Genomic DNA, 12,560 nt, shown 5'->3' on the forward strand with positions numbered 1-12,560 from the left:
AGCAGCGCTTCTCGCAAAAACGCCGCTAAAGTCCCTGATCTTTAGCGGCGCTTCCACTAAAGCGCCGCTAAAGGTCTTAGTCTTCAATGGCGTTTGTGCTAGAAGCGCTGCTATAGACCAACACCTTTAGCGGCGTTTATTTCTAAAAACGCCGCTAAAGTTAGCGGCGCAGTCATTAGCGGCTTCTGTTGCGGCGCTTTTCAAAGCGCCGCTAAAAGTATTTGCGGCGCTTAGCGCCGCTAAAAGTATTTGCGGCGCTAAAAAGCGCCGCTAAAGGCCTAAAAAAGCACCAGTAAAAGCCTGTTTTGGTGTAGTGTCTACATAAGGAGTTTTGACTATTCATTTACATAACTTAAATACTATAGGAGTTGTAACTATTCATGTGTATAACTTTTTATCTTCAAGTCTCTTCACTCTTCATATTCAAGTCTCTTCACATTTTTAACTTTTCATAATTTATTTGTGCAAGATTAATTTAATTATGTGCCAACACTATCTTTAGGCAGTACAAATGAGACTCAATCTGGGATATCGAAAAGTGATAATTGGAAGGGATTCCCATTTGATTATCAGGAAATTGCAAATAAAACAAGATGACATATCTATTATAAGCACCTACATCAAGGACTTGAAAAAGCACACATCCTTGCTACATAAGGGATAAAAAGAGGGGAGGTCACTTATTTGGAGGGAGTGATTCCTGATTTTGCAGTAGAAGAAACGGAGTGCGACAGAAGATGGTGAGGAAAGCTGACGTAAAGAAAGTGAGGTGCCAGAATAGTTGTGATGAAGACTGTTGGAGTTCTATTTTTGTTCATCTCTGATTTATGCTTTTTTTAGAAGAAAGAATGATTATCCCATCTTGGGTCGTACTATTCTCCCATCTTGGTTCTTACTATAATCTCTTTTAGTTTCATAACATTTACTAGTTTCTTTTCTCAATTTTAATTTACGTAGGACATGTGTCCACTTCGAACAAAATAGAAAACTTGTTTATCTAAATTAAAATTAGTTCCCACATTAATGTCTTTAATTTTTAATTAATTAATAATAACACACCCACCTTTAAACGTATTATTTATAAGAAATAATAATATAAACTTATTATTTAAAAAATTCCTTAAGCGGAAATAGGTATAATTACTAAGCCAACATACAAGCAAATGTTTGAACCAATCTCCCAATAATAAACTTTTAGATACATAATTTAAAATAAAATAGTTCCATAATTTTTCGAACCAATTGAGTAATGTTAACAAATATTTTAAATATATCATTTAAAAATAATTAAATTTAGTCGATTGAGTCTCAGTTCTATTGGTATAAGTATGGTTGTCAATGCAGGAAGATGTGGGTTCGAGTACAATGAAGCGCATTATCCTTCTACTTATGGGTTGGAAAGGGGTTATGGGTAGATCTAGGCATTGTGTCAAAAAGACTGATATGATCAGATGTTAAAAATAATAATTAAATTTGAAAGATTAAAGGAAATCTTTTTAGAAATAATTTTATTTTTTAAATTATTTCTAGCGGGTCGGTTACCTATCTTAAGAATAAAAGATATATCATTGTTAGCTCGAAACAATTACTTAGAAATAATCTTGGTGCTTGGAAGGAGTGACAAAGGAGTGAGCACTGCTTTAGCACTGCATGAAACCAAAAATAAGTAAGAGGCACAAAGTTTGTTTACGCAACTTGGTTTTCTTATGTCTACGAAGCCTAACTCAGTGAAAAGTATCTATTATCTTCAAACTCTTACACAGTGATTCCAATTCTATCACACACCCGTGACAATTTTCTCACTTGTATATTTGAATACTAGAACCCTCACCACTAATTTCACCCTGTGAATTCAGTAAGTAAAACCACAACACAAGTTTTACTATCAATATGCACTCACAAAATATAGTTCCTCACTTGATCAATTTTAGTGCTTTAAATTATAAGTACATAACCCTATACAAGCCTCTCAATTATATTAAATTGTTCAAGACTTACTAACATAGAGAAGATCTGTCACAATCCCACTAAAAAAGTAATAAGATAAGCTAAATACAATGTAATACGAACAAGTAATGTAAACATGGACTCTTAGCAGTTAAGCAATCAAAATTTCAATCCAATCCAATACCCATGATACAAAGGATTAGATGGGTGATCTGACTTGATCCAATCTCCAAAACATGTTTTCCCAAGTTATATGATCTTTAATTATGTGCTAAATATTATCCATATAATCAACACAATCCATACATGTTATTCAATAAATTGTCGACATCGCAAATTTGAAAGTTGTCTTAAACAACTCCAACTCCATTGACACTCAATTACCAATTCCATATTTTTCAACAACCATATATCATGTATAATAAATTTAAAAAAAACCTTACGAACTCTCAAATAGATTGGTACATATTTTTAAATTAGGATAAATATCAAAAGTATACATGAACTTTGATTCAATGTACAATATCATACATGAACTCGATTTTGTGCGATTTTATACATGAAATTTTGATTTGATTTAATTTTCACAAATCACAACAACATTACCAAATTAGCACAATTATACATTGATATTTACATAGACAAATAATTATATTAATTCGGTATGAAAATGAATGTATGTATTCATTTTGTTAAATGTGTACTCTTGAATTAAAATTAAAGTTTCATACACATATGAACCAAAATTCAAATTTCATGTCTATAACTGTACCAAATCAAAGTGCATGTATAAATTTGATATTTATCTCTTTAAAATTTGATTAAAAATAAAGATATAATTATTTAAAATATATATCTTCAAAATAAATTTTAAATTGAATCTCAGTTGTGCTATATTGATGGGGTGTTCACCTACTTTAAGAATAACCCGAGTTTATATTACCGTTGTAAAAAAATAACATTTAATTAAAATCTAAAATTTAAAATTAAAAAAATTTGGGTGCAAACTACCCACATTTCATTTCACAAAATAAAAAATTTTGGAAACGCTAAGGCACAAACTCCAAACATATCTAACAAAAAGCCACATAAAGGAGATATTTTTTCAATTAATAGTATATAGATACATGTACCCAATAGCACTGATAATGGTAATTCATTCAGTCTTTCCTTGTTTGCTCATCTAAATGGCAAGCTTTCATTTTTTTTTAAAATTAAGAAAATCGTTAATAATAAAACAAAATAAGGTGATTGAAAAAGAGTAGGATAAGTAAACTCTTCCTCTCAAGTTTCAAACAAATTTGAGCAGATAATTAGAATGGCAGTAGCACTGTTTATGAATATCTTGCTTCTATCTCTCCCTTTCTTCCTCTTCATAACTCTCCTGAAACGTAGCATTAGCAACCATGGCGATTGCAATCATCTTCCCCCAGGCCCTCCAAGTCTTCCCTTGATTGGTCACTTACATATGTTGATGTTTGGTAACTCAGACCTCCTCCATATTTTCCTTTGGAAACTCTCTAAACAATATGGTTCTCTCCTGTCCTTACGACTTGGATTTAGGCCAACCCTTGTAGTTTCTTCAGCAAAAATGGCTAAAGAGGTTATGAAAACTCGTGACCTCGACTTCTGCAGCAGGCCTAATCTATGTGCTATTCGCAAATTATCTTACAATACATCGGATTTGTCTTTTTCACCATACAGTGAGTCCTGGAAGGAGATTAGGAAAATTTGTGTTATACATCTGTTCAGCAGAGTGCGAAAGTATCGTTCCATTCGAGAAGACGAAGTTGCTCACCTGGTTGAGAAAATACGTCGATTATCCGTTGATTCTAAGCCTGTCAACTTGAGTGAGGCAATGGTGTGCTTATCCTGTTCAATAATTTCAAGAGTGGGCTTCGGTAAGACTTACGATGAAGAAGGAGCTGAAGGAAGTAGGTTACATGGGCTGATTAAAGAAAGTGTAGCCATGTTTACAAGCTTTAGTTTTTCTGACTGTTTTCCTTTCATGGGTTGGGTTGATAGATTCACTGGGTTTCACGCTCGTCTTGAAAAATTTTTCATAGAACTTGATACCTTCTATCAACAACTCATTGATGAACATCTTAATCCGAATAGGCTAAAACCAGAGCAAGAGGACATACTCGATGTGCTATTACAGACATGGAAGGACCGTGATTTTCTATTTGATCTTACCCTAGATCACATAAAAGCTGTTATTATGGTTATTTCATCTTCACCCAAAGCGTTTATTATTAGCTTCACGCTTTATGTATCATAACTTTGATTTTTTTTAACTTCTGCAGGATGTTCTTTTTGCTGGAACGGAGACAACTGCGGTTACTGTGATTTGGGTCATGAGCTTCTTGATGAAAAATCCAGAGTGTTTGAAGAAAGCTCAAGAGGAAGTAAGGGATTTGATTGGGAAAAATAGATTTCTAAACGAAGATGATGTTCAAGCTTTAACTTACCTAAAGGCTGTGGTAAAAGAAACATTCAGATTGCAACCAACACTTCCATTGTTGCTACCACGAGAAACACTTCGAAAATGCTGCATAGGTGGGTACCAAGTACCTGCCAATACCTTGGTGTATGTGAATGCATGGGCAATAGGAAGAGACCCTGAAGCTTGGAGAAACCCTGAAGAATTTTGTCCTGAAAGGTTCATTGGCAGCTCTATTGACTACAAAGGGCTCAACTTTGAGCTCATACCGTTTGGTGCGGGTAGAAGGGTTTGCCCTGGAATGCATATGGCAGTTGCAGCAGTGGAGCTTGTTCTTGCTAATCTTCTTTACAAGTTTGATTGGGAAATGCCGACCGAAATGAACAAGGAAAACTTAAACTTTGATGGCACGCCTGGCTTAGTTACGCACAAAAAAGATGCTCTTATCCTTGTGGCTGGGAAGATTAATGATTAATCAGTGTATCATTATAGTAACTTATTTGATGCTTATTGCTCTAGTTTCTACTTTGTACAGTTTCATCTTGAACACTTATCAAACGTTAGAAACACCTCGCTTGTTTAATTAACCTGCAATTACTGCTATGTTTGTCAAGCTACCATCTCAATTGAATATATATATATATATATATATTGCAAAAAGCAATTTATATATATCTGCAAATATACAAATATGTGTTATCCATTAACCATTATTATCCTTACATATATAGTATGAAGGAATATTGTATTTCTCAGTTGGTGTGTGGTACAATTAACAAACACTAGTTTTCATTCTTTAATCGCACAGGTTAGTTGTATGTATTACATATACGAATGAAATAATGTATTCTTACAAATATGCACATAGCTTACAAGATTAAGCATTAAACTAGGTTCAAACCAAAACATTATTCACAAGAAACACATAGATAAACACCTAAGTTCATGCCACAATATCGAGTTACAAAATGAGCAAAAGTTTATTGAGGTGATAGGTGAATAGTATGAGCTTCAAGGCGATCCGAACGACACGATCCGCAAACCGACAATCTACAGAAAAAGGAAAAACACTGGGTAAGCATTTCGAATACTTAATAAGCCCATATAAAACTTACTCAACTTACCTTAACATTTTAACAATTAGGTAAATGTACTACATTGAAATCAAGCTTAAAATTCCTTTTGCATCACATTCCTCTATATGCAATTCAATAAACACATCAATGGTTAGTTCAATTCCATAGCACAAGTTTATATCACAATCATATAAATGCAGAAATTTCCATCACACAACATATATAAACTACTTTATATTTAAAACTTTAACATGTATAATTCTATTTACATATGTATTCATTTCTATTTTCACCCAGAGAACTCTAGTAAATTGAACTAGGATACACGACATTGATTTAATTACATATGTTGACATTACCGGGCTACTAACACTAGCTTAGTACGATGCTATAAACATTAGCTTCAGAGAACCGCAACATATGTTGGATCTCAAGTCATCATATCAATTTCTCATTTTTCTTTTCTGTATCATTTCAAACCCTATAACCATATACACACTTTTCATATATCGAATGGTAATTCATATACATCTTAACTTTGTAACATCATCATATACACATCTTCTAATATTATAACAATTTCACATCATTCGATATCATATATTTCATAATTTACAATTTAGTTCATTCGATGCCAAAGATCATTGAAATTACAATTAACCTAAATTAATAAACACTATTGTAACAAGCCAAATTCATCCGGCCCAAACCCAAACAAAACAAACCAAAAAACAGTTAAAACAAAAAATAAATAAAAGTCCATTAACACTCCAAATTACAAGCCTAAAACCCAATCTACTAACCTAAACCCCAAGCCCAAATACAAAAAAAAAACCCTAAAGCCCAATAGCCAACTATCCTAAACTAAAAAAAAAAAAAAACCCTAAAAGTCCCTATGCCTCTAGCCGCCGTCCTCACCACATTAGCAGGCATGTCGTCTAAGGCCTGGCACCTCCTCGTCCTTGCCACCACCGCCCGCAAAAAACAGAGAAATAGAGACAAAGAAGCAGAGAAAAGAAAGAAAAAATATTATCATTTTGTAATATATTTCGGCTATAAAAGCCGAAAATAGATTGTAACAAAAAAAATTTGGCAGAGAATACAAAAAAAAAACCAAGTTAAAAAAGGTGTTTCTTTTATTTAATCTACTATTTTATTTTACTTTTTTTCATAAAAAGCATATAAAATAATGAACAAGGTTTAAAAAAAACTTACCTCAATATCGCTTCATCTTCCACCACCGTCGTTGATGGCTTTCTGCCAATTCGAATGGTCTATGAACCCATTAGGGTTCGTCAATGGCCTCGACGGAGAAGAGGAAAATAGAATACAACAAAAAAAAAAAACAAAGGTAGTCAATCTTTTTTTTATACCTTTTTATTTCGTAAAATATAAAAATAAAAAAATATATATTTAAATTTTTTTACCTGTTAAGCGCCTTCATAGAATCCCTTCCTCCGACTCGAAAAGCCTCGGAACCCCTAGGGTTCCGTTGAGGGCCTCGTCGGAGAAGGGAGAAACTGAAAGGATTCTTTTCCTTCGACTAAACCTCGACTAAATTTCTAGGGATTTAAACCCCAAATATGTATTCTACTCGAAAAGAGGGTCAAAAGGGCCTATTTTGGGGAACTCTAGCCACCGAAGGCGGCAATCTCCGTCGTTGATAACCGGTGGCCACGGTGGAGACCCACCATCTCATGGCCGGACAAAAAGGGGGTTGAGAGAGTAGAAGAGTTTTTTTTTTTTTAAAAAGGTTACAAATGATTTTTTTTAAAAGATTTTTTTGACTTATATAAGCTCCTTAAAACAGCGTCATTTTGGGTTTGTCTTCAAACGCCCAAAACGGTGTCATTTCAAGCCTAATCCGAATTCTGACCCGACCCTTCCTAAGATCTGCGTGTTTTTGAACGGAGGGGCTAATTGCCATTTTGGTTCTTCCACCTTTTTGCCCCTTTTTAATCTTGTCCTATTTCTTTTTTATTTATTTTAATTTTACCCCTTTTAATTTATTTTCTTACATTTTAGTCCCTTGACCTACTGTTGACCCACTGAGGGTGACACGTGTACTGGGGTTGGGGAAAATAGCACACTAGGTGGCTATATTTTTCCACTTTGTTTTAATTTAATCCTTTTTTTTCTTGCAATTCGGACTTTAAAATGTTTTAGGGTTTCAATTTAGTCCTTATTTTTTATTCGGTCCCTTTACTTTATGTTATTTAAATTCCAGCATGTTTAAATTTTTATTTATTATTTTTTCCTTTAAATTCTGAAATTTACATTTTACCCTCAAATTTCCAAATTATTTCCTTTTAGTCTTTTATTTACTTCTTTGTTTTTTTTAATTTGCACTTTAAATTTAGTCCTCTATTCATTTTATTCAGCATATTTATTTCTTTTTAATTCCTGCACTTTTAATCTTTGTTATTTATATTTTTCCTTCAAATTGTATAATTTGTTATTTGGTCCTTAAATATTATTATTAGCACTAATTAACATGTTTTATAACATTATTATTAGTTATGATATATTGCATTATTTATGTTCTTATGACATCATATACAACATTTAAACATACTCGTGTATCTCATACAGGGTATTATGTTCGAATAAGTCCATAGTATGTCATATTAGAAGCCTCATTTTCATACATTGTATATTTAGCAATTTGAACCAAGGCGGTGTTCTTTAATTAGGGGACTCAAGAAATTGTGCCTCTAACTTACGGAGTACGATTTTCTCTTTGAACCGAAATAATCAAACTTTCATCCTCTTTTTTTAAAAAATAAATTTTAAAAATACATAAGATTTGGGCAATAATTAAACGACGAGCGTTCTTATTTTTGAGAATTCGAGGTTTTGGGTCCCAACTTACGGGACATGACCTTTCATCTTAATCGGCCCGAAATGAGAAAACCTCTTCATTAAAAATTCAATTTAGATAGTGACATTTTCAGCGCCATCAAATAACATCATGTAAAAAGGGATCTCATTTTAAATTCTCTTCGGATTCTCAATTTTTGACGTCAAGATATTAAGTAATCAACTAGGTACTAATTTTGGGCATTATGACGGTGTTAATCATTCCTCATACGTAACCGACTCCCGAACCCATTTCCTGAATTTTGTAGACCGAAAATCATCTTTTTAGTAAATCTAACATTTTATTAAAATGACCAAGTTTTGAGGTGGTCTAATCACACCTAATTAAAAAGGATTGGTGGCGACTCCATTTTCACTTTAAAATAACAAGTCGATTGCCAAAAAGGTTTCGACAATTATAATATAATTCAAACATAACATAAAATAACATAGTTAGTTCCATATGAGCTTACCTGGAAAAACAGCAAGCAAACAAGGTGTTAAGGACTAATCTACAATTTCTCCTTTTTTTCGATTATCTTTCAATTGATTCAAATTTTGATCTATAATAATTTATTACAATTTATCATTTCTAAACATCTATTAACAATCTACTTTAACCATAAATCAGTTCAATTTCTTTTTTGAATTTTTAAATTTTAAATTTTATTCAATTTAGTCCCTAAAATCAAAATAGCTATAACTTTCAAATTTGAGCCTCGATTTTGAAATCAATCTCAATTCCATTCTTCTACAGCCCTCTAATAACTATATTTATAGAAATTTCACACAAAATTTGAAATTATTACATTTTAGTCCCTAAGTTCAAAACTAACATTTTCACTTTACAAACTAGTTATTTTTCAAATCTAAGTTTAAAATTAAACTATTGAACACTAAAACTTCAAGCATTCATCAATTGCATCATTTATAAACTTTAACAATTTCGGAAAGTAATACTTGAGTTAACTAAATCAAACTGTAATGATATCAAAAACATAAATTTTACAAAAAAAAATGAATTTTTAATTTAGTTACATGCAAGGGCAGAAGACCTTAAAAACAAAACAATGGCTTCTTCTTTTTCTTCCTCCTACAATGGGGGATGATGGGAAAATAAAAGATGGTGACTTTCATTTTATTTTATTCTTTTAACTTATTATATTTTTAATTTTATTTTATCAAATCCTCCAACCACCCGTCCACTAACATATAAAATGGCTTATTTTCCATTTTGTACCATGGTTTAATTACTACTTTAGTCATTTAGCAATTACAAATCTATAGCAATTAACTTTTGTTGTTTTTATGATTTAGTCATTGTACTCTAATTAGCTATCTAAACAGCAAAATTAATGGGCCAAACTTCAATTAAATTTTATACTAACCTCGTAAATATTATATTTAATATTTATGGACTGGCTCGTCGAAAATGGGGTTCTGAAACTACTGTTTCTGACACCACTGACTTTCAGGTCGAAACACCTGTACATTAACTAACTATCCAATTAACAAAATCGTCAAACCAAAATTTAATATAATACTCAAATTAACTCACAAATATTAATTAATAATATTTACGAATTTGATCATCGGAGAACGGGATTTCGAAACCACTAAAAAATAGGTTGTTATAATATAATATTAAAAGTGCATGATTATATAAATATTGTTTTTTATACGGTATAAATATTGTTTAAATTTTTAAAAACTGTATGAAATTTTAAAAGTTTTTTTAGGTAATATGTTTCTAAACTATTATTTCTTATTTTTAAAAATAAAAAAGTATATTTTTATATTAATATAAGCTTTAACAGTATTTGAATGAAAAATAAAGGTTTGCATATTTTCAAATTAATTATAAATAATTTTTAATTTTATTATAATTTTTAATAAGTTGAAATTCGAATCAGAATTTAAAACAAAACAACTTAATTTAGAAGAATATTGGGTGCATATTCCACAAAATAGAAATGATCATAATAAGAATATATAATTTTCTGATTACATTACTAATACTAAAAATGAATATATATTAGGCGCATCGACACGTTACATTTCACAAAATAGAAAAATTGGAAAGCGACATATACCCACAAACTCTAATCATATTTAATAAAGTGGTGGATATTTTTTCAATTAATGCCACTGATAATGATGCTTCTTTTAACTCATTCTCCTAAAACATTGTATTAGCCATAATGCCAATTTTATTCTCCATTCAGTCTTTTCTTGTTTCCTCATCTAAATGACAAGCTTTCATTTTCTTTAAACTTAAAAAAATGATTGAAAAAGAGTAGGATATAGTAGACTCTTCCTCTCAAGTTTCAAACAAATTTGAGCAGATATTTAGAATGGCAATAGCACTGTTTACATTCATCTTTCTTCTAGCTCTCCCTTTCTTCCTCTTCATAACTCCCCTGAAACGTAGCATTAGCAACCATGGCGATTGCAATCATCTTCCCCCAGGCCCTCCAAGTCTTTCCTTGATTGGTCACTTACATATGTTGATGTTTGATAACTCAGACCTCCTTCATATTTTCCTTTGGAAACTCTCTAAACAATATGGTTCTCTCCTGTCCTTACGATTTGGATGTAGGCCAACCCTTGTAGTTTCTTCAGCAAAAATGGCTAAAGAGGTTATGAAAACTCGTGACCTCGACTTCTGCAGCAGGCCTACTCTATGTGCTATTCGCAAATTATCTTACAATGTCTCGGATTTGTCTTTTTCACCGTACAGTGAGTATTGGAAGGAGATTAGGAAAATTTGTGTTGTACATCTGTTCAGCAGAGTGCAAAAGTACCGTTCCATTCGAGAAGACGAAGTTGCTCGCCTGGTTGAGAAAATATGTCGATTATCCCTTGATTCTAAGCCTGTCAACTTGAGTGAGGCAATGGTGTGCTTTTCGTATTCAATAATTTCAAGAGTGGGCTTCGGTAAGAGGTACGATGAAGAAGGAGCTGAAGGAAGTAGGTTACATGGGCTGCTTAAAGAAAGTCAAGCCGTGTTTACAAGCTTTAGTTTTTCTGACTATTTTCCTTTCATGGGCTGGGTCGATAGATTCACTGGGTTTCACGCTCGTCTTGAAAATCTCTTCAAAGAACTTGATACCTTCTATCAGCAACTCATTGATGAACATCTTAATCCGAATAGGCTAAAACCAGAGCAAGAGGACATACTCGATGTGTTATTACAGACATGGAAGGATCGTGATTTTCTATTTGATCTTACCTTAGATCATATAAAAGCTATTATTATGGTTATTTCATCTTCATCCGAAACGTTTATTATTAGCTTCACGCTTTATTTATGTATAACTTTGATTTTTTAACTTTGCAGGATGTGCTTTTTGCTGGAACAGAGACAACAGCGGTTACCGTGATTTGGGTCATGAGCTTCTTGATGAAAAATCCAGGGTGTTTGAAGAAAGCTCAAGAGGAAGTAAGGGATTTGATTGGGAAAAAAGGATTTCTAAATGAAGATGATGTTCAAGCTTTAACTTACCTAAAGGCTGTGGTAAAAGAAACATTCAGATTGCAACCAGCAGTTCCATTGTTGCTACCACGAGAAACACTTCGAAAATGCTGCATAGGTGGGTACCAAGTACCTGCCAATACCTTGGTGTATGTGAATGCATGGGCAATAGGAAGAGACCCTGAAGCTTGGAGAAACCCTGAAGAATTTTGTCCTGAAAGGTTCATTGGCAGCTCTATTGACTACAAGGGGCTAAACTTTGAGCTCATACCGTTTGGTGCGGGTAGAAGGGTTTGCCCTGGAATGAATATGGCAGTTGCAGCAGTGGAGCTTGCTCTTGCTAATCTTCTTTACAAGTTTGATTGGGAAATGCCGACCAAAATGAACAAGGCAAACTTAAACTTTGATGCCACGCCTGGTATAGTTATACACAAAAAAGATGCTCTTATCCTTGTGGCTAGGAAGATTTATGATTAATCAATGTATGGTTATAGTAACTTATTTGATGCTCTTATCCTTTAGTTGTATATATTAAATATTAAATATTATTTTTTTTTAAATTCATTTTCAGAAATATTATATAGTAATATACTCTACCGTAAAAATACTATATGCCATATAGTATTAAAAGTTTATCATTGTATAAATATTGTTTAAATTTTTAAAATTGTATAAATAATGTCTTATAAATTCTATATAATTTTTTTAAAAAATTAGATAATATGTTTCTAAACTATTATTACTTATTTTAAAAATAAAA

The 12,560-nt window shown here is 32.2% G+C and overlaps 2 protein-coding genes across 2 annotated transcripts; both read left to right on the plus strand.

Annotated features, from left to right (window-relative positions):
- Positions 1 to 3,201: 3,201 nt before the first annotated feature.
- LOC105776851 (6,7,8-trihydroxycoumarin synthase) lies at positions 3,202 to 4,975 on the plus strand. The gene is made up of 2 exons (XM_012599789.2): positions 3,202 to 4,171; positions 4,254 to 4,975. Exons 1-2 carry the CDS (start codon positions 3,266 to 3,268, stop codon positions 4,863 to 4,865), a joined length of 1,518 nt encoding a protein of 505 aa, XP_012455243.1. The 5' UTR covers positions 3,202 to 3,265; the 3' UTR covers positions 4,866 to 4,975.
- A 5,562-nt stretch (positions 4,976 to 10,537) lies between these two features.
- On the plus strand, positions 10,538 to 12,360 carry LOC105776850 (6,7,8-trihydroxycoumarin synthase). The gene is made up of 2 exons (XM_012599788.2): positions 10,538 to 11,585; positions 11,666 to 12,360. The coding sequence occupies exons 1-2, from the start codon at positions 10,680 to 10,682 to the stop codon at positions 12,275 to 12,277; spliced, it is 1,518 nt and encodes a 505-aa protein (XP_012455242.1). The 5' UTR covers positions 10,538 to 10,679; the 3' UTR covers positions 12,278 to 12,360.
- Positions 12,361 to 12,560: the final 200 nt, after the last annotated feature.

The sequence above is a fragment of the Gossypium raimondii genome, chromosome 10 (assembly GCF_025698545.1).
Source record: "Gossypium raimondii isolate GPD5lz chromosome 10, ASM2569854v1, whole genome shotgun sequence".
Classification (NCBI taxonomy): domain Eukaryota; kingdom Viridiplantae; phylum Streptophyta; class Magnoliopsida; order Malvales; family Malvaceae; genus Gossypium; species Gossypium raimondii.